Source organism: Ciconia boyciana, chromosome 28 (assembly GCF_034638445.1).
Source record: "Ciconia boyciana chromosome 28, ASM3463844v1, whole genome shotgun sequence".
NCBI classification, from domain to species: Eukaryota; Metazoa; Chordata; class Aves; order Ciconiiformes; family Ciconiidae; genus Ciconia; species Ciconia boyciana.
This window is the reverse complement of record NC_132961.1, coordinates 1,275,853-1,296,802: the sequence shown is the minus strand read 5'-3', so window position 1 is coordinate 1,296,802 and position 20,950 is coordinate 1,275,853. Positions and strand designations below refer to the sequence as shown.

Genomic DNA, 20,950 nt, shown 5'->3' with positions numbered 1-20,950 from the left:
CCAGGCAGAACCCCAGCCCCCAGCACTATAGGAGCAGTCACCAGCCCCATAGCGCTATAAGGAGACCTCCCAGCTGCAGGGCACTGTAGGGCAGCCCCCCAGCCCTATAGGGCAGCCCCACAGGCCCATAGGGAGACCTCCCAGCCCCACAGCCCTATAGGGCAGCCCCACAGGCCCATAGGGAGACCTCCCAGCCCCCCAGCCCTATAGGGCAGCCCCACAGGCCCATAGGGAGACCTCCCAGCCCCACAGCCCTATAGGGCAGCCCCACAGGCCCATAGGGAGACCTCCCAGCCCCCCAGCACTATAGGAGCAGTCACCAGCCCCATAGCGCTATACGGAGACCTCCCAGCCGCAGGGCACCATAGGGCAGCCCCCCAGCCCTATAGGGCAGCCCCACAGGCCCATAGGGAGACCTCCCAGCCCCACAGCCCTATAGGGCAGCCCCACAGGCCCATAGGGAGACCTCCCAGCCCCCCAGCACTATAGGAGCAGTCACCGCCCCATAGCGCTATACGGAGACCTCCCAGCCGCAGGGCGCCGCAGGGCACCGCAGGGCAGCCCCCCAGCCCTATAGGGCAGCCCCCCAGCGCCGTGGGTCGCGCCGGCAGGGGAAGCCGCGGCCGCGGGTGACGTGGACGAAGGAGGGCCGGGCGCTGGGGGAGGACGTGCACACCCGCACCTCGGAGCAGGACAGCGTCTTCTTCATCCGGGCGGCGGCGCGGGCGCACTCGGGGCAGTACCAGCTGCGCCTGCAGGTGGAGGACATGGAGGACACGGCCACCTTCTGCCTCCGCGTCATCGGTGGGCACCGGCGGGGCTGCGCTGGGACTGGGGGCACTGGGAGCGCTGGGACTGGGGGGACTGGGAGCACTGGGACTGGGGGGACTGGGAGCGCTGGGAGTGCTGGGACTGGGGGGACTGGGAGCACTGGGAGCACTGGGATGGGGAGCTGGGCCGGCACTGGGAGGTGCCAGGCGGGTTGGGGACATGGAGGACACGGCCACCTTCTGCCTCCGCGTCATCGGTGGGCACCGGCGGGGCTGCGCTGGGACTGGGAGCACTGGGAGTGCTGGGACTGGGGGGACTGGGAGTGCTGGGAGTGCTGGGAGTGCTGGGACTGGGGGCACTGGGAGTGCTGGGACTGGGGGGACTGGGAGCACTGGGACGGGGAGCTGGCCGGCACTGGGAGGTGCCAGGCGGGTTGGGGACATGGAGGACACGGCCACTGCGTGTCGTCAATGGGCACTGGGAGCACTGGGAGAGCTGGGAGTGCTGGGACTGGGGGGACTGGGAGCGCTGGGAGTGCTGGGACTGGGGGGACTGGGAGCACTGGGAGCACTGGGAGCACTGGGACGGGGAGCTGGCCGGCACTGGGAGGTGCCAGGCGGGTTGGGGACATGGAGGACACGGCCACTGCGTGTCGTCAATGGGCACTGGGAGCACTGGGAGTGCTGGGACTGGGGGTACTGGGAGTGTTGGGAGTGCTGGGACTGGGAGCACTGGGAGCACCGGAAGCACTGGGACTGGGAGCACTGGGAGTGCTGAGATTGGGGGTACTGGGAGCACTGGGACGGGGAGCTGGGCCGGCACTGGGAGGTGCCAGGGGGGTTGGGGACATGGAGGACACGGCCACTGCGTGTTGTGAATGGGCACTGGGAGCAGCGTGTGGGGCGTGTTTTGGGGGGTGCTGGGGGGCCGTGGGGGGCGGGGGCTGTTCTGGGGGGTTGGGGTGCAGGGGCTGGGGTTCGTGGGTGCCGGCGTGGGTGTGGGTGCTGGTGATGGGTGCCGTGGGTGCCGTGGGTGCTGGGCGCTGATGGGTGCCGGGTGCCGTGGGTGCTGGTGCCGGTGCCGGTGCCAGGTGCTGTGGGTGCTGTGGGTGATGGTGCCGGGTGCCGTGGGTGCTGGGTGCTGTGGGTGCTGGGTGCTGTGGGTGCTGGTGCCGGTGCTGCGGGTGCTGGTGCTGGGTGCCGTGGCCGTGGGTGCCGTGCCGGTGCCGTGGGTGCTGTGGGTGCCGTGGGTGCCGGGTGCTGTGGGTGCTGGGTGCTGGGTGCCGTGGGTGCTGTGGATGCTGGGTGCCGTGGCCGTGGGTGCCGTGACGGTGCCGTGGGTGCCGTGGCGCAGAGCAGCCGGGCGCCCCGCGGGGGGTGCGGGTGCTGGAGGTGTGGGTGCCGGTGCCGGGTGCCGTGGGTGCTGTGGGTGCCGTGGGTGCCGGGTGCTGTGGGTGCCGTGGGTGCTGGGTGCCGTGACGGTGCTGTGGGTGCCGGTGCCGGGTGCCGTGGGTGCTGGGTGCTGGGTGCCGTGGGTGCTGGGACTGGGAGCACTGGGGTGCCTGGGACTGGGGACTGGGGTGCTGGGTGCCGTGGCCGTGGGTGCCGTGACGGTGCCGTGGGTGCCGTGGCGCAGAGCGGCCGGGCGCCCCGCGGGGGGTGCGGGTGCTGGAGGTGTGGGTGCCGGTGTGCTGGGTGCTGTGGGTGCCGTGGGTGCCGTGGGTGCTGGGTGCCGTGGGTGCTGTGGGTGCTGGGTGCCGTGGCCGTGGGTGCCGTGACGGTGCCGTGGGTGCCGTGGCGCAGAGCGGCCGGGCGCCCCGCGGGGGGTGCGGGTGCTGGAGGTGTGGGTGCCGGTGCCGGGTGCTGTGGGTGCCGTGGGTGCCGTGGGTGCTGGGTGCCGTGGGTGCTGTGGGTGCTGGGTGCCGTGGCCGTGGGTGCCGTGACGGTGCCGTGGGTGCCGTGGCGCAGAGCAGCCGGGCGCCCCGCGGGGGGTGCGGGTGCTGGAGGTGTGGGTGCCGGTGCCGGGTGCTGTGGGTGCCGTGGGTGCCGTGGGTGCTGGGTGCTGGGTGCCGTGGCCGTGGGTGCCGTGACGGTGCCGTGGGTGCCGTGGCGCAGAGCGGCCGGGCGCCCCGGGGGGGGTGCGGGTGCTGGAGGTGTGGGTGCCGGTGCCGGGTGCTGTGGGTGCCGTGGGTGCCGTGGGTGCTGGGTGCCGTGGGTGCCGTGGGTGCTGGGTGCTGGGTGCCGTGGCCGTGGGTGCCGTGACGGTGCCGTGGGTGCCGTGGCGCAGAGCGGCCGGGCGCCCCGCGGGGGGTGCGGGTGCTGGAGGTGTGGGTGCCGGTGCCGGGTGCTGTGGGTGCCGTGGGTGCCGTGGGTGCTGGGTGCCGTGGGTGCTGTGGGTGCTGGGTGCCGTGGCCGTGGGTGCCGTGACGGTGCCGTGGGTGCCGTGGCGCAGAGCGGCCGGGCGCCCCGCGGGGGTGCGGGTGCTGGAGGTGTGGGTGCCGGTGCCGGGTGCTGTGGGTGCCGTGGGTGCCGTGGGTGCTGGGTGCCGTGGGTGCCGTGGGTGCTGGGTGCTGGGTGCCGTGGCCGTGGGTGCCGTGACGGTGCCGTGGGTGCCGTGGCGCAGAGCGGCCGGGCGCCCCGCGGGGGGTGCGGGTGCTGGAGGTGTGGGTGCCGGTGCCGGGTGCTGTGGGTGCCGTGGGTGCCGTGGGTGCTGGGTGCCGTGGGTGCTGTGGGTGCTGGGTGCCGTGGCCGTGGGTGCCGTGACGGTGCCGTGGGTGCCGTGGCGCAGAGCGGCCGGGCGCCCCGCGGGGGGTGCGGGTGCTGGAGGTGTGGGTGCCGGTGTGCTGGGTGCTGTGGGTGCCGTGGGTGCCGTGGGTGCTGGGTGCCGTGGGTGCTGTGGGTGCTGGGTGCCGTGGCCGTGGGTGCCGTGACGGTGCCGTGGGTGCCGTGGCGCAGAGCGGCCGGGCGCCCCGCGGGGGGTGCGGGTGCTGGAGGTGTGGGTGCCGGTGTGCTGGGTGCTGTGGGTGCCGTGGGTGCCGTGGGTGCTGGGTGCCGTGGGTGCTGTGGGTGCTGGGTGCCGTGGCCGTGGGTGCCGTGACGGTGCCGTGGGTGCCGTGGCGCAGAGCGGCCGGGCGCCCCGCGGGGTTGCGGGTGCTGGAGGTGTGGGTGCCGGTGCCGGGTGCTGTGGGTGCTGTGGGTGCCGTGGGTGCTGGGTGCCGTGGGTGCTGGGTGCTGGGTGCCGTGGCCGTGGGTGCCGTGACGGTGCCGTGGGTGCCGTGGCGCAGAGCGGCCGGGCGCCCCGCGGGGGGTGCGGGTGCTGGAGGTGTGGGTGCCGGTGTGCTGGGTGCTGTGGGTGCCGTGGGTGCCGTGGGTGCTGGGTGCCGTGGGTGCTGTGGGTGCTGGGTGCCGTGGCCGTGGGTGCCGTGACGGTGCCGTGGGTGCCGTGGCGCAGAGCGGCCGGGCGCCCCGCGGGGGGTGCGGGTGCTGGAGGTGTGGGTGCCGGTGCCGGGTGCTGTGGGTGCCGTGGGTGCCGTGGGTGCTGGGTGCTGTGGGTGCCGTGGGTGCTGGGTGCTGTGGGTGCCGTGGGTGCTGGGTGCTGGGTGCCGTGGCCGTGGGTGCCGTGACGGTGCCGTGGGTGCCGTGGCGCAGAGCGGCCGGGCGCCCCGCGGGGGGTGCGGGTGCTGGAGGTGTGGGTGCCGGTGCCGGGTGCTGTGGGTGCCGTGGGTGCCGTGGGTGCTGGGTGCCGTGGGTGCTGTGGGTGCTGGGTGCCGTGGCCGTGGGTGCCGTGACGGTGCCGTGGGTGCCGTGGCGCAGAGCGGCCGGGCGCCCCGCGGGGGGTGCGGGTGCTGGAGGTGTGGGTGCCGGTGTGCTGGGTGCTGTGGGTGCCGTGGGTGCCGTGGGTGCTGGGTGCCGTGGGTGCTGGGTGCTGGGTGCCGTGGCCGTGGGTGCCGTGACGGTGCCGTGGGTGCCGTGGCGCAGAGCGGCCGGGCGCCCCGCGGGGGGTGCGGGTGCTGGAGGTGTGGGTGCCGGTGTGCTGGGTGCTGTGGGTGCCGTGGGTGCCGTGGGTGCTGGGTGCCGTGGGTGCTGGGTGCTGGGTGCCGTGGCCGTGGGTGCCGTGACGGTGCCGTGGGTGCCGTGGCGCAGAGCGGCCGGGCGCCCCGCGGGGGGTGCGGGTGCTGGAGGTGTGGGTGCCGGTGCCGGGTGCTGTGGGTGCCGTGGGTGCCGTGGGTGCTGGGTGCTGTGGGTGCCGTGGGTGCTGGGTGCTGTGGGTGCCGTGGGTGCTGGGTGCTGGGTGCCGTGGCCGTGGGTGCCGTGACGGTGCCGTGGGTGCCGTGGCGCAGAGCGGCCGGGCGCCCCGCGGGGGGTGCGGGTGCTGGAGGTGTGGGTGCCGGTGCCGGGTGCTGTGGGTGCCGTGGGTGCCGTGGGTGCTGGGTGCCGTGGGTGCTGTGGGTGCTGGGTGCCGTGGCCGTGGGTGCCGTGACGGTGCCGTGGGTGCCGTGGCGCAGAGCGGCCGGGCGCCCCGCGGGGGGTGCGGGTGCTGGAGGTGTGGGTGCCGGTGTGCTGGGTGCTGTGGGTGCCGTGGGTGCCGTGGGTGCTGGGTGCCGTGGGTGCTGTGGGTGCTGGGTGCCGTGGCCGTGGGTGCCGTGACGGTGCCGTGGGTGCCGTGGCGCAGAGCGGCCGGGCGCCCCGGGGGGGGTGCGGGTGCTGGAGGTGTGGGTGCCGGTGTGCTGGGTGCTGTGGGTGCCGTGGGTGCCGTGGGTGCTGGGTGCCGTGGGTGCTGTGGGTGCTGGGTGCCGTGGCCGTGGGTGCCGTGACGGTGCCGTGGGTGCCGTGGCGCAGAGCGGCCGGGCGCCCGCGGGGGGTGCGGGTGCTGGAGGTGTGGGTGCCGGTGCCGGGTGCTGTGGGTGCCGTGGGTGCCGTGGGTGCTGGGTGCCGTGGGTGCTGTGGGTGCTGGGTGCCGTGGCCGTGGGTGCCGTGACGGTGCCGTGGGTGCCGTGGCGCAGAGCGGCCGGGCGCCCGCGGGGTGCGGGTGCTGGAGGTGTGGGTGCCGGTGTGCTGGGTGCTGTGGGTGCCGTGGGTGCCGTGGGTGCTGGGTGCCGTGGGTGCTGTGGGTGCTGGGTGCCGTGGCCGTGGGTGCCGTGACGGTGCCGTGGGTGCCGTGGCGCAGAGCGGCCGGGCGCCCGCGGGGGTGCGGGTGCTGGAGGTGTGGGTGCCGGTGTGCTGGGTGCTGTGGGTGCCGTGGGTGCCGTGGGTGCTGGGTGCCGTGGGTGCTGTGGGTGCTGGGTGCCGTGGCCGTGGGTGCCGTGACGGTGCCGTGGGTGCCGTGGCGCAGAGCGGCCGGGCGCCCCGCGGGGGGTGCGGGTGCTGGAGGTGTGGGTGCCGGTGTGCTGGGTGCTGTGGGTGCCGTGGGTGCCGTGGGTGCTGGGTGCCGTGGGTGCTGTGGGTGCTGGGTGCCGTGGCCGTGGGTGCCGTGACGGTGCCGTGGGTGCCGTGGCGCAGAGCGGCCGGGCGCCCCGCGGGGGGTGCGGGTGCTGGAGGTGTGGGTGCCGGTGCCGGGTGCTGTGGGTGCCGTGGGTGCCGTGGGTGCTGGGTGCCGTGGGTGCTGTGGGTGCTGGGTGCCGTGGGTGCTGTGGGTGCTGGGTGCCGTGGCCGTGGGTGCCGTGACGGTGCCGTGGGTGCCGTGGCGCAGAGCGGCCGGGCGCCGGGGGGGGTGCGGGTGCTGGAGGTGTGGGTGCCGGTGCCGGGTGCTGTGGGTGCCGTGGGTGCCGTGGGTGCTGGGTGCCGTGGGTGCTGTGGGTGCCGGTGCCGGGTGCTGTGGGTGCTGGGTGCTGGGTGCCGTGGGTGCCGTGGGTGCTGGGTGCCGTGGCCGTGGGTGCCGTGACGGTGCCGTGGGTGCCGTGGCGCAGAGCGGCCGGGCGCCCCGCGGGGGTGCGGGTGCTGGAGGTGTGGGTGCCGGTGCCGGGTGCTGTGGGTGCCGTGGGTGCCGTGGGTGCTGGGTGCCGTGGGTGCTGTGGGTGCCGGTGCCGGGTGCTGTGGGTGCTGGGTGCTGGGTGCCGTGGGTGCTGTGGGTGCTGGGTGCCGTGGCCGTGGGTGCCGTGACGGTGCCGTGGGTGCCGTGGCGCAGAGCGGCCGGCGCCCGCGGGGGTGCGGGTGCTGGAGGTGTGGGTGCCGGTGCCGGGTGCTGTGGGTGCCGTGGGTGCCGTGGGTGCTGGGTGCCGTGGGTGCTGTGGGTGCCGGTGCCGGGTGCTGTGGGTGCTGGGTGCTGGGTGCCGTGGGTGCTGTGGGTGCTGGGTGCCGTGGCCGTGGGTGCCGTGACGGTGCCGTGGGTGCCGTGGCGCAGAGCGGCCGGGCGCCCGCGGGGTGCGGGTGCTGGAGGTGTGGGTGCCGGTGCCGGGTGCTGTGGGTGCCGTGGGTGCCGTGGGTGCTGGGTGCCGTGGGTGCTGTGGGTGCCGGTGCCGGGTGCTGTGGGTGCTGGGTGCTGGGTGCCGTGGGTGCTGTGGGTGCTGGGTGCCGTGGCCGTGGGTGCCGTGACGGTGCCGTGGGTGCCGTGGCGCAGAGCGGCCGGGCGCCCCGCGGGGGGTGCGGGTGCTGGAGGTGTGGGTGCCGGTGCCGGGTGCTGTGGGTGCCGTGGGTGCCGTGGGTGCTGGGTGCCGTGGGTGCTGTGGGTGCCGGTGCCGGGTGCTGTGGGTGCTGGGTGCTGGGTGCCGTGGGTGCTGTGGGTGCTGGGTGCCGTGGCCGTGGGTGCCGTGACGGTGCCGTGGGTGCCGTGGCGCAGAGCGGCCGGGCGCCCCGCGGGGGGTGCGGGTGCTGGAGGTGTGGGTGCCGGTGTGCTGGGTGCTGTGGGTGCCGTGGGTGCCGTGGGTGCTGGGTGCCGTGGGTGCTGTGGGTGCTGGGTGCCGTGGCCGTGGGTGCCGTGACGGTGCCGTGGGTGCCGTGGCGCAGAGCGGCCGGGCGCCCGCGGGGGTGCGGGTGCTGGAGGTGTGGGTGCCGGTGCCGGGTGCTGTGGGTGCCGTGGGTGCCGTGGGTGCTGGGTGCCGTGGGTGCTGTGGGTGCCGGTGCCGGGTGCTGTGGGTGCTGGGTGCTGGGTGCCGTGGGTGCCGTGGGTGCTGGGTGCCGTGGCCGTGGGTGCCGTGACGGTGCCGTGGGTGCCGTGGCGCAGAGCGGCCGGGCGCCCCGCGGGGGGTGCGGGTGCTGGAGGTGTGGGTGCCGGTGCCGGGTGCTGTGGGTGCCGTGGGTGCCGTGGGTGCTGGGTGCCGTGGGTGCTGTGGGTGCCGGTGCCGGGTGCTGTGGGTGCTGGGTGCTGGGTGCCGTGGGTGCTGTGGGTGCTGGGTGCCGTGGCCGTGGGTGCCGTGACGGTGCCGTGGGTGCCGTGGCGCAGAGCGGCCGGGCGCCCCGGGGGGGGTGCGGGTGCTGGAGGTGTGGGTGCCGGTGCCGGGTGCTGTGGGTGCCGTGGGTGCCGTGGGTGCTGGGTGCCGTGGGTGCTGTGGGTGCCGGTGCCGGGTGCTGTGGGTGCTGGGTGCTGGGTGCCGTGGGTGCTGTGGGTGCTGGGTGCCGTGGCCGTGGGTGCCGTGACGGTGCCGTGGGTGCCGTGGCGCAGAGCGGCCGGGCGCCCCGCGGGGGTGCGGGTGCTGGAGGTGTGGGTGCCGGTGCCGGGTGCTGTGGGTGCCGTGGGTGCCGTGGGTGCTGGGTGCCGTGGGTGCTGTGGGTGCCGGTGCCGGGTGCTGTGGGTGCTGGGTGCTGGGTGCCGTGGGTGCTGTGGGTGCTGGGTGCCGTGGCCGTGGGTGCCGTGACGGTGCCGTGGGTGCCGTGGCGCAGAGCGGCCGGGCGCCCCGCGGGGGTGCGGGTGCTGGAGGTGTGGGTGCCGGTGCCGGGTGCTGTGGGTGCCGTGGGTGCCGTGGGTGCTGGGTGCCGTGGGTGCTGTGGGTGCCGGTGCCGGGTGCTGTGGGTGCTGGGTGCTGGGTGCCGTGGGTGCTGTGGGTGCTGGGTGCCGTGGCCGTGGGTGCCGTGACGGTGCCGTGGGTGCCGTGGCGCAGAGCGGCCGGGCGCCCCGCGGGGTTGCGGGTGCTGGAGGTGTGGGTGCCGGTGTGCTGGGTTCTGTGGGTGCCGTGGGTGCCGTGGGTGCTGGGTGCCGTGGGTGCTGTGGGTGCCGGTGCCGGGTGCTGTGGGTGCTGGGTGCTGGGTGCCGTGGGTGCTGTGGGTGCTGGGTGCCGTGGCCGTGGCCGTGGGTGCCGTGACGGTGCCGTGGGTGCCGTGGCGCAGAGCGGCCGGGCGCCCCGCGGGGGGTGCGGGTGCTGGAGGTGTGGGTGCCGGTGTGCTGGGTGCTGTGGGTGCCGTGGGTGCCGTGGGTGCTGGGTGCCGTGGGTGCTGTGGGTGCTGGGTGCCGTGGCCGTGGGTGCCGTGACGGTGCCGTGGGTGCCGTGGCGCAGAGCGGCCGGGCGCCCGGGGGGGTGCGGGTGCTGGAGGTGTGGGTGCCGGTGCCGGGTGCTGTGGGTGCCGTGGGTGCCGTGGGTGCTGGGTGCTGGGTGCTGTGGGTGCCGGTGCCGGGTGCTGTGGGTGCTGGGTGCTGGGTGCCGTGGGTGCCGTGGGTGCTGGGTGCCGTGGCCGTGGGTGCCGTGACGGTGCCGTGGGTGCCGTGGCGCAGAGCGGCCGGGCGCCCCGCGGGGGGTGCGGGTGCTGGAGGTGTGGGTGCCGGTGCCGGGTGCTGTGGGTGCCGTGGGTGCCGTGGGTGCTGGGTGCCGTGGGTGCTGTGGGTGCCGGTGCCGGGTGCTGTGGGTGCTGGGTGCTGGGTGCCGTGGGTGCTGTGGGTGCTGGGTGCCGTGGCCGTGGGTGCCGTGACGGTGCCGTGGGTGCCGTGGCGCAGAGCGGCCGGGCGCCCGCGGGGGTGCGGGTGCTGGAGGTGTGGGTGCCGGTGCCGGGTGCTGTGGGTGCCGTGGGTGCCGTGGGTGCTGGGTGCCGTGGGTGCTGTGGGTGCCGGTGCCGGGTGCTGTGGGTGCTGGGTGCTGGGTGCCGTGGGTGCTGTGGGTGCTGGGTGCCGTGGCCGTGGGTGCCGTGACGGTGCCGTGGGTGCCGTGGCGCAGAGCGGCCGGCGCCCGCGGGGGTGCGGGTGCTGGAGGTGTGGGTGCCGGTGCCGGGTGCTGTGGGTGCCGTGGGTGCCGTGGGTGCTGGGTGCCGTGGGTGCTGTGGGTGCCGGTGCCGGGTGCTGTGGGTGCTGGGTGCTGGGTGCCGTGGGTGCTGTGGGTGCTGGGTGCCGTGGCCGTGGGTGCCGTGACGGTGCCGTGGGTGCCGTGGCGCAGAGCGGCCGGGCGCCCGCGGGGGTGCGGGTGCTGGAGGTGTGGGTGCCGGTGCCGGGTGCTGTGGGTGCCGTGGGTGCCGTGGGTGCTGGGTGCCGTGGGTGCTGTGGGTGCCGGTGCCGGGTGCTGTGGGTGCTGGGTGCTGGGTGCCGTGGGTGCTGTGGGTGCTGGGTGCCGTGGCCGTGGGTGCCGTGACGGTGCCGTGGGTGCCGTGGCGCAGAGCGGCCGGGCGCCCGCGGGGGTGCGGGTGCTGGAGGTGTGGGTGCCGGTGCCGGGTGCTGTGGGTGCCGTGGGTGCCGTGGGTGCTGGGTGCCGTGGGTGCTGTGGGTGCCGGTGCCGGGTGCTGTGGGTGCTGGGTGCTGGGTGCCGTGGGTGCTGTGGGTGCTGGGTGCCGTGGCCGTGGGTGCCGTGACGGTGCCGTGGGTGCCGTGGCGCAGAGCGGCCGGGCGCCCCGCGGGGTTGCGGGTGCTGGAGGTGTGGGTGCCGGTGTGCTGGGTGCTGTGGGTGCCGTGGGTGCCGTGGGTGCTGGGTGCCGTGGGTGCTGTGGGTGCTGGGTGCCGTGGCCGTGGGTGCCGTGACGGTGCCGTGGGTGCCGTGGCGCAGAGCGGCCGGGCGCCCGCGGGGGTGCGGGTGCTGGAGGTGTGGGTGCCGGTGCCGGGTGCTGTGGGTGCCGTGGGTGCCGTGGGTGCTGGGTGCCGTGGGTGCTGTGGGTGCTGGGTGCCGTGGCCGTGGGTGCCGTGGACGGTGCCGTGGGTGCCGTGGCGCAGAGCGGCCGGAGCCCGCGGGGTTGCGGGTGCTGGAGGTGTGGGTGCCGGTGTGCTGGGTGCTGTGGGTGCCGTGGGTGCCGTGGGTGCTGGGTGCCGTGGGTGCTGTGGGTGCTGGGTGCCGCGGCCCTGGGTGCCGTGGACGGGGCCGTGGGGGCCGGGGCGCAGAGCGGCCGGGCGCCCCGGGGGGGGTGCGGGTGCTGGAGGTGTGGGTGCCGGTGCCGGGTGCTGTGGGTGCCGTGGGTGCCGTGGGTGCTGGGTGCCGTGGGTGCTGTGGGTGCTGGGTGCCGTGGCCGTGGGTGCCGTGACGGTGCCGTGGGTGCCGTGGCGCAGAGCGGCCGGGCGCCCCGCGGGGGGTGCGGGTGCTGGAGGTGTGGGTGCCGGTGTGCTGGGTGCTGTGGGTGCCGTGGGTGCCGTGGGTGCTGGGTGCCGTGGGTGCTGTGGGTGCTGGGTGCCGTGGCCGTGGGTGCCGTGACGGTGCCGTGGGTGCCGTGGCGCAGAGCGGCCGGGCGCCCCGCGGGGGGTGCGGGTGCTGGAGGTGTGGGGCTGCACCGCGGCGCTGCAGTGGGAGCCCCCCGAGGACGACGGCAACAGCGAGGTGACGGGGTACAGCGTGCAGAAGGCCGACACCAGGAGCATGGTCAGCGCCCCGCCCCCTGCCCCGCCCCCGACCGACCCCAACCCCCCGCCCCCCAGCCCCTGGTGGCCCCCAGCCCCGTGGTGGCCCCCCAGCCGGTTGGTCGCCCGCAGGAGTGGTACACGGTGCTGGAGCACAGTCGCCCACCCCGCTGCCCCCCGGCCCCGCGGTTGCCCCCCGGCCCCTCTCCTCGCCCCCAGCCCCGTGGTGGCCCCCAGCCGGTTGGTCGCCCGCAGGAGTGGTTCACGGTGCTGGAGCACAGCCGCCCACCCCGCTGCCCCCGGCCTCGCGGTTGCCCCCGGCCCCTCTCCTCGCCCCCAGCCCCATGGTGGCCCCCCAGCCCCGTGGTGGCCCCCCAGCCCTGTGGTGGCCCCCCAGCCGGTTGGTCGCCCGCAGGAGTGGTACACGGTGCTGGAGCACAGTCGCCCGCCCCGCTGCACGGTGCCGGGGCTGGTGGTGGGCAACGAGTACCGGTTCCGCGTGTTCAGCGAGAACCAGTGCGGGGCCAGCGAGCTCCCGGGGCTCTCGGCCAACACCGCGCGCGTGCCCCGGCCCGGTACGGGGGGGTTTGGGGTTCAGGAGGGCTTGGGGGCTCAGGGGGTCAGGGGGTTCGGGGGTTCGGGGGGTTCAGGGGTTCGGGGGTTGAGGGTTTGGGGGATTTGGGGGTTCGGGGACTCAGGGGGTTTGGGGTTCAGGGGGTTCAGGGATTCGGGGTTCGGGGGGTTTGGGGGTTCGGGGGTTCGGGGGGTTCAGGGGTTCGGGGGTTCTGGGGTTCAGGGGGTTTGGGGTTCAGGGGATTTGGGGTCCGGGGGATTTCAGGGGGTTTGGGGTTCAGGAGGGCTTGGGGGCTCGGGGGCTCAGGGAGTTCGGGGGGTTCAGGGGTTCAGGGGTTGGGGGTTGAGTGTTTGGGGGGTTTGGGGGTTTGGGGGTTCAGGGGGGTTCAGGGGTTCGGGGGCTTCGGGAGTTCAGGGGGATTTCAGGGGGTTCAGGGGGTTTGGGGGTTCAGGGGGTTCGGGGGATTCAGGGACTCAGGGGGTTTGGGGGTTCGGAGGGTTCGGGGGTGTTCAGGGGTTCGGGGGGTTGAGGGTTCGGGGGTTTGGGGGTTCGGGGTTCAGGGGGTTTGGGGTTCAGGGGGTTCAGGGGTTCGGGGATTCGGGGGTTTGACGGTTTGGGGGTTTGGGGGTTCAGGGGGTCAGGGGTTTGGGGGGCTTTGGGAGTTCAGGGGGATTTCAGGGGGTTCGGGGGTTTGAGGGTTCGGGGGTTCAGGGATTCAGGGGGTTTGGGGTTCGGGGGGTTCAGGGGTTCGGGGAGGGGCTGAGGGTTTGGGGGGTTTGGGGGTTCGGGGTTCAGGGGGTTTGGGGGTTCAGGGGATTTGGGGTCCGGGGGATTTCAGGGGGTTTGGGGGTTCAGGAGGGCTTGGGGGTTCGGGGGTCAGGGGGTTCACGGATTCAGGGGGTTTTGGGGTTCAGAGGGGTTCAGGGGTTCGGGGGTTTGGGGGGTTTGAGGGTTCAGGGGTTCAGGGGGGTTTGGGGGTTCAAGGATTCAGGGGGTTTGGGGTTCAGGGGGTTCGGGGCTCCAGGGAGTTTGGGGGTTTTGGGGTTCAGGGGGTTGGGGTTCAGGGGGTTTCGGGGTTCAGGGGGTTCAGGCGTTCAGGGGGATTCAGGGGTTTGAGGGCTCGGGGGTTGGGGGTTCAGGGGTTTGGGGGTTCAGGGGGGCCTGGGGGGTTCAGGGTGCAGGGGGTTGCGGGATTTGGGGGTTCAGGGGTTACGGGCCCGACCCAGGTCCCCTTTTGCGGGGGGCGGGGGCTGTGCACGGCAGGGGGTGGCCTGGTTTGGGGGCTGCCCAGATAGGGGGGGCCCCTCCTGGTTTGGGGGGGCACCCCAGACCTGGGGGTCCCCTCCTGGTTGGGGGTCCCCTCCTAGTTTTGGGGGGCTGCCCACATACCTGGGTTCCCCCCCACCGGGTTTTGGGGGGCACCCCAGTCTTGTGGGTCCCCTCCTGGTTTTGGGGGGCACCCCAGACTTGTGGGTCCCCTCCTGATTTTGGGGGGCACCCCAAAGATCTGCCCCCACCCCTGGCAGCCCACCGAGGGACCCCCAGCTCCCCCCCCCGGGGACACTCGGGTCCCCCCGGTGTTTTGGGGGTGTCCGGATGGGGAAGAGGGGGGGGGGTCCCCCCAACTCAGCCCCCTGTGTGTGGCCCCCCAGGCCTGACCCTGAAGCCCCCCAAGTTCCAGGAGCACGACTTCCGCTCGGCCCCCCAGTTCCTGACGCCGCTGGTGGACCGCAGCGCCGTGGCCGGCTACACCACGGCCCTCAACTGCGCCGTGCGCGGGCACCCCAAGGTGCGGGTTTTGGGGTGCCCCCCCCTTCCCCCCCCCCCCCCGGCCCGGGGTGCTGGGGGTGGGGGGTTTGGGGTGCACTTTGGGGGGCGTTTTGGGGTCCCTAACCTTCCCCCCCCCCCCCCCAGCCCAAGGTGCTGTGGATGCAGCCCAAGGTGGGAGGGATTTTGGGGGGCGGTTTGGGGAGGGGGTTGGGGGGCGGGTTTTGGGGTGCCCACAACGTTGCCCCCCCCCGGCCCGGGGTGCTGGGGGTGGAGAACCGGGGTGGGGGTTTGGGGGTGCTGGGGGGTGGGGGAGTTTTGGGGTCCCTAACCCTGCCCCCCCAGCCCAAGGTGCTGTGGCTGAAGAACCAGGGGTGGGGGTTTGGGGTGCATTTTGGGGTGCATTTGGGGGGTTTGGGGTGCATTTGGGGTCCTCACCCCGTGCCCCCCAGGCCAAGGTGCTGTGGCTGAAGAAGCAGGGGTGGGGGTTTTGGGGTGCACTTTGGGGTGCATTTGGGGGTTTGGGGTGTGTTTGGGGGTCCTCACCCGTGCCCCCCCCAAGATGGTGTGGCTGAAGAACCAGGGGTGGGGGGTTTTGGGGTGCACTTTGGGGGAGTTTTGGGGTCCCTCACCCGTGCCCCCCCCAGCCCAAGGTGGTGTGGCTGAAGAAGCAGGGGTGGGGGGTTTTGGGGTGCACTTTGGGGTGCGTTTGGGGTCCTCACCTGTTCCCCCCCAAGGTGCTGTGGCTGAAGAACCAGGGGTGGGGGGGTTGGGGGGCATTTTGGGGTGCACTTGGGGGGTTTGGGGTGCATTTGGGGGTCCCTCACCCCGTGCCCCCCCCCCCAAGGTGGTGTGGCTGAAGAAGCAGGGGTGGGGGGTTTTGGGGTGCACTTTGGGGTGCATTTGGGGGTCCCTCACCCCGTTCCCCCCCCCCCCAAGGTGCTGTGGCTGAAGAACCAGGGGTGGGGGGTTTGGGGTGCATTTTGGGGTGCACTTGGGGGGGGTTTGGGGTGCGTTTGGGGGTCCCTCACCCGTGCCCCCCCCAGCCCAAGGTGGTGTGGCTGAAGAACCAGGTGGCCATCGGGGAGGACCCCCGGTTCCTGGCCCGCCACAGCCAGGGGGTCCTCACCCTCCACATCCGCAAGCCCGGGCCCTTCGACGGGGGCACCTATGGGTGCCGGGCCGTCAACGAGCTGGGGGAGGCGCTCACCGAGTGCAAGCTGGAGATTCGGGGTGCGGGGGGGCCCCTGATATCTGGGGGGCCCTGATATCTGGGGGGCACCCCGGGGTCTGGGGGCACCCCGGGGTGTTGGAGGGGGCAGTGGTGCTGGCAATGGGCTGGGGGGGCACTCGGTGAGGGCGAGATGGGGATATGGGGTGCGGGGGGGATCCCCGATATTTGGGGGTCCCTGATGTTTGGGGTCCCTGATATCTGGGGGGGCACTTTGGGGTCTGGGGGCACCCCGGGGCTGGGGGGGCAGTGGTGCTGGCAATGGGCTGGGGGGGGCACTCGGTGAGGGCGAGATGGGGATATGGGGTGCGGGGGGATCCCCGATATTTGGGGGGTCCCTGATGTTTGGGGGGTCCCTGATATCTGGGGGGGCACTTTGGGGCTGGGGGCACCCCGGGGTGTTGGAGGGGGCAGTGGTGCTGGCAATGGGCTGGGGGGGCACTCGGTGAGGGCGAGATGGGGATATGGGGTGCGGGGGATCCCCGATATTTGGGGGGGTCCCTGATGTTTTGGGGGGTCCCTGATATCTGGGGGGCACTTTGGGGGCTGGGGGCACCCCGGGGCTGGGAGGGCACCTCGGGGTGTTGGAGGGGGCAACGGCACCGCTCAGTGAGGGCGAGATGGGGATATGGGGTGCAGGGGGGTCCTCAATATTTGGGGGGTCCCTGATGTTTGGGGGGTCCCTGATATCTGGGGGGTCCCCTGATATCTGGGGGGCACCCCGGGGTCTGGGGGCACCCCGGGGTGTTGGAGGGGGACAGCAGCACTGCTCGGTGAGGGCGATATGGGGTGCAGGGGGTCCCCAATATTTGGGGGGGGTCCCTGATATCTGGGGGGGTCCCCTGATATCTGGGGGGCACCCTGGGGTCTGGGGGGCACCCCGGGGTCTGGGGGGGCAGGGGCAGCCCCCAACCCGTCTCTCCCCACGCAGTGCCCCAGTGAAGGCGACAGCGAAGGAGGATGGTGAGGGGGGCGCGATTTGGGGGGGGGGTGTTTAATTTTGGGGTGCGTGTTTTATTTGGGGGGCTGCGTTTAATTTGGGGGTGTACGCTTGATTTGGGGGGTGTTTAATTGGGGGTGTTTAATTGGGGGGTGTTTAATTGGGGGTTAATTGGGGGGTTAATTGGAGGGATTTAATTGGGGGTAATTGGGAGGTGGTTAATTGGGGGTTTAATTGGGGGGTTTAATTGGGGGGTTAATTGGGAGATGGTTAATTGGGGGTTTAATTGGGGGTTTAATTGGGGGGTTAATTGGGAGATGGTTAATTGGGGGGTTTAATTGGGGGGTTTAATTGGGGGGTTTAATTGGGGGGTTAATTGGGAGGTGGTTAATTGGGGGGTTTAATTGGAGGGTTTAATTGGGGGTTAATTGGGAGGTGTTTAATTGGGGGTGATTAATTGGGGGTGGTTAATTGGGGGGTTTAATTGGGGGGTAATTGGAGGGGTGTAATTGGGGTTAATTGGGAGGTGTTTAATTGGGGGGTGATTAATTGGGGGTGGTTAATTGGGAGGTGGTTAATTGGGGGTGATTAATTGGGGGGTTTAATTGGGGGTTTAATTGGGGGGTTTAATTGGAGGAGTTTAATTGGGGGGGTTAATTGGGAGGTGTTTAATTGGGGGGTGATTAATTGGGGGTGGTTAATTGGGAGGTGGTTAATTGGGGGGTGATTAATTGGGGGGTTTAATTGGGGGTTTAATTGGAGGGGTGTAATTGGGGGTTTAATTGGAGGAGTTTAATTGGGGGGTTAATTGGGAGGTGTTTAATTGGGGGGTTAATTGGGAGGTGTTTAATTGGGGGTTTAATTGGGGGGTTAACTGGGGGCTGTGTTTAACTTGGGGGTGTTTTATTCTGGGGGGGCGGACGTTTAATGTCGGCGGGGTTGTGCTTTAGTGGGGGGATTCATTTGGGGGGTGGGTGCTTAATTTTGGGGGTGCAGCTCCCCTGTGACACCCCCCCCAGGGCCGGAGGAGGCGGGCAGAGGTGCCCCCCCGGGAATAAACGGAGCTCCCAGCTCCTGGCTGCACCCCCCCGTGTCCGTCTGTCCTTTTGGGGGGGCTGCTGATGGACAGGGGGGGTCGGGGGGGTCCCCAGGCTGGCAGAGAGGGGTGACAGTGGGGGTGACCCACTGCCTGCGCCCCCCCCCCACGTCCGTCTGTCCTTCCTGGGGGTCCCCAGGCTGGGGTGAAGCGTGGGGTGACCCCCGGCTGCGCCCCCCCACGTCCGTCTGTCCTTGCTGGGGGGCACTGGGCTGGAGGAGAGGGGTGAAGAGTGGGGTGACCCACCAGCTGCGCCCCCCACGTCCATCTGTCCTTCCTGGGGGTCCCCAGGCTGGGGTGAAGCGTGGGGTGACCCCCGGCTGCGCCCCCACGTCCGTCTGTCCTTCCTGGGGGTCCCCAGGCTGGGGTGACAGTGGGGGTGACCCACCAGCTGCGCCCCCCCCCCCCATGTCCGTCTGTCCTTCCTGGGGGTCCCCAGGATGGGGGAGAGGGGTGAAGAGTGGGGTGACCCACCAGCTGCGCCCCCCACGTCCGTCTGTCCTTCCTGGGGTCCCCAGGCTGGGGTGAAGCGTGGGGTGACCCCCGGCTGCGCCCCCACGTCCGTCTGTCCTTCCTGGGGGGTCCCCAGGCTGGGGTGAAGCGTGGGGTGACCCCCGGCTGCGCCCCCCCACGTCCGTCTGTCCTTCCTGGGGGTCCCCAGGCTGGGGTGAAGCGTGGGGTGACCCCCCGGCTGCGCCCCCCCACGTCCGTCTGTCCTTCCTGGGGGTCCCCAGGCTGGGGTGAAGCGTGGGGTGACCCCCCGGCTGCGCCCCCCCACGTCCGTCTGTCCTTCCTGGGGGTCCCCAGGCTGGGGTGAAGCGTGGGGTGACCCCCGGCTGCGCCCCCACGTCCGTCTGTCCTTCCTGGGGTCCCCAGGCTGGGGTGAAGCGTGGGGTGACCCCCGGCTGCGCCCCCACGTCCGTCTGTCCTTCCTGGGGTCCCCAGGCTGGGGTGAAGCGTGGGGTGACCCCCGGCTGCGCCCCCCACGTCCGTCTGTCCTTCCTGGGGGTCCCCAGGCTGGGGTGAAGCGTGGGGTGACCCCCTCGGCTGCGCCCCCACGTCCGTCTGTCCTTCCTGGGGGTCCCCAAGCTGGGGTGAAGCGTGGGGTGACCCCCCGGCTGCGCCCCCCCACGTCCGTCTGTCCTTCCTGGGGGGTCCCCAGGCTGGGGTGAAGCGTGGGGTGACCCCCCGGCTGCGCCCCCCCACGTCCGTCTGTCCTTCCTGGGGGGTCCCCAGGCTGGGGTGAAGCGTGGGGTGACCCCCGGCTGCGCCCCCCCACGTCCGTCTGTCCTTCCTGGGGGTCCCCAAGCTGGGGTGAAGCGTGGGGTGACCCCCCGGCTGCGCCCCCACGTCCGTCTGTCCTTCCTGGGGGTCCCCAAGCTGGGGTGAAGCGTGGGGTGACCCCCGGCTGCGCCCCCCCACGTCCGTCTGTCCTTCCTGGGGGGTCCCCAAGCTGGGGTGAAGCGTGGGGTGACCCCCGGCTGCGCCCCCCCACGTCCGTCTGTCCTTCCTGGGGGTCCCCAAGCTGGGGTGAAGCGTGGGGTGACCCCCGGCTGCGCCCCCCCACGTCCGTCTGTCCTTCCTGGGGGGTCGAGGCAAGGCTGGTCGCAGCATAGGGGGGACCAACACCTTTATTGGGGGGGGGAAGGGGGACAAACGCCACCTCTCACAGCTCCGCCCTGTCCCCAGCGGGGTCCCGGGGGTCCCCCACCACCCCGGGGAGTCCCCGAGGGGCCGGGGGTCCCGGGGGGCACCCACCGGGGTCGCGGAGGAGGAAGAGGAGCCGGATCCAGCAGGCGAAGAGGCGATGGAGGCGTCGGGGCGGTGCCAGGAGCTGGAGGTAGAAGGTGCGGCCGGTGGCCAGGCGTGCCCGCAGCTGGCGACGCCGGCGACTGCGCAGGGACAGACGGACGCAGGAGAGCGGCAGCAGCCTGGCGGGGAGGAATATGGCTGTCAGGGGGTGTCCCAGTTTTGGGGTGCTGAGGGGGGAGGGAGGGGAGCATGGGGGCTCACCCAAACAGCTGGAGCTCCTCGGTTTGGGGGCGACGCCGGCACCGGCCGTGCCAGGAGCATGAGGTCGGGGAGCGGGAGGAGGGGGCTGGTGGCCGCGATGGCCACCGTCACCCGGCTGGCCGCCTCGCCGCTCCGCGTCACCTGCGGGGACGGGGACCTGGTTGGGGGGGCGGGGGGACACAGACGGGGCTGCAGTAGAGGGGAGCGAGGGGAGGGGGGAAGGGGGGGTCAGGAAGATGGGGGGCTGTGGAGAAGGGTTGGGGGACACGGCTGAGGGGACACCGGTGGGGGACGGGACTGTGGGGGCCATGGGGGAGGGGACAGGCAAGGGGGGACAGGGCTGTGGGGGGCCATGGCTGGGGGACACGGGCAGGGGGACAGGGCCACAGCTGAGGGGACACGGGTGAAGGAGGGGACACAGGGCTGTGGCTGAGGAGACACGGGTGGGAGGGACACAGGGCCATGGCTGAGGGGACACGGGTGGGGGGGACACAGGGCCGTGGCTGAGGGGACACGGGTGAAGGAGGGGACACAGGGCTGTGGCTGAGGGGACACGGGCAGGAGGGACACAGCCACGGCTGAGGGGACACGGGTGGGGGGGACACAGGGCCGTGGCTGAGGGGACACGGGCAGGGGGACATGGCCACAGCTGAGGGGACACGGGTGGGGGACACACAGGGCCACGGCTGAGGGGACACGGGTGGGAGGGACACAGGGCCATGGCTGAGGGGACATGGGTGAAGGAGGGGACACAGGGCTGTGGCTGAGGGGACATGGGCGGGAGGGACACAGCCACGGCTGAGGGGACACGGGTGGGGGGGACACACAGGGCCGTGGCTGAGGGGACACGGGTGGGAGGGACACAGGGCCATGGCTGAGGGGACATGGGTGAAGGAGGGGACACAGGGCCGTGGCTGAGGGGACACGGGCGGGAGGGACACGGCCACGGCTGAGGGGACACGGGTGGGAGGGACACAGGGCCATGGCTGAGGGGACATGGGTGAAGGAGGGGACACAGGGCCATGGCTGAGGGGACATGGGCAGGGGGACACAGCCACGGCTGAGGGGACACGGGTGGGGGGACACAGGGCCGTGGCTGAGGGGACACGGGCAGGGGGACACAGCCACGGCTGAGGGGACACGGGTGGGGGGGACACACAGGGCTGTGGCTGAGGGGACATGGGCAGGGGGACATGGCCACGGCTGAGGGGACACAGGCCAGAGGGGACGAGGCCATGGCTGTGGGGACACAGGGCCATGGCTGAGGTGACGTAGGGTGGGGGGACATGGCCATGGCTGTGGAGACACGGGCAAGGGGGCCAGGGCCAGGGCTGAGGGGACAGAGGCTGGCGGGGACACAGGGCCGTGGCTGAGGGGACACAGGGCCGTGGCTGAGGGGACACAGGGTCGTGGCTGAGGGGACACAGGGCCGTGGCTAAGGGGACATAGGCTGGGGGGGGGGAACATGGCCCAGCTGAGGGGACATGGGGCCAGGGCTGAGGGGACTCGGCCCCAGCTGAGGGGACAGAGGCCAGGAGGGACAAGGCCCTGGCCGTGGGGACACAGCCCAGGGGGCCACGGGGCCACGGCCGAGGGGCCATGGGCGGGAGGGGGACGCGGGCCCTCCCCTCACCTGCAGGAAGTCGCTCTCGAAGAGCGGGCAGTCCCGCAGCTGCCAGTACTCCCCCTGGGCCAGGCAGCGCCACAGCCGACCCATACCGGGGCAGGAGGCGGGGGACCGGCCCGGGGACGACACGGAGGCCCGGGAAGGGCTCACGGAAGCCCCGGGAGGGGCTCGGGGAGGCCCCGGGCAGGCGGCGCTGCCGCCGCTCAAGATGGCGCCGGGACGCCTCAAGATGGCGCCCGCGGCCTCGCGCACCACGGCGC

The 20,950-nt window shown here is 72.7% G+C and overlaps 2 protein-coding genes across 2 annotated transcripts in view; one reads left to right on the top strand and one right to left on the bottom strand.

Moving 5' to 3' along the window:
- Positions 1–17,037, top strand: part of MYBPC2 (myosin binding protein C2) — a 46,299-nt gene extending 29,262 nt beyond the window's left edge. The window contains exons 23-29 of the mRNA XM_072847639.1: positions 612–804; positions 11,325–11,464; positions 11,858–12,017; positions 13,669–13,805; positions 14,830–15,016; positions 15,946–15,977; positions 16,974–17,037. Of these exons, the coding sequence (XP_072703740.1) occupies positions 612–804; positions 11,325–11,464; positions 11,858–12,017; positions 13,669–13,805; positions 14,830–15,016; positions 15,946–15,956 (828 nt within the window). The 3' untranslated portion in view covers positions 15,957–15,977; positions 16,974–17,037. The remainder of the gene's footprint in view (positions 1–611; positions 805–11,324; positions 11,465–11,857; positions 12,018–13,668; positions 13,806–14,829; positions 15,017–15,945; positions 15,978–16,973) is intronic.
- A 1,637-nt stretch (positions 17,038–18,674) lies between these two features.
- On the bottom strand, positions 18,675–20,901 carry GARIN5A (golgi associated RAB2 interactor 5A). The gene is given in 4 exon segments (XM_072847635.1): positions 18,675–18,981; positions 19,064–19,104; positions 19,106–19,204; positions 20,697–20,901. Coding segments are annotated over 4 exon segments (489 nt in total). The 5' UTR covers positions 20,781–20,901; the 3' UTR covers positions 18,675–18,716.
- Positions 20,902–20,950: the final 49 nt, after the last annotated feature.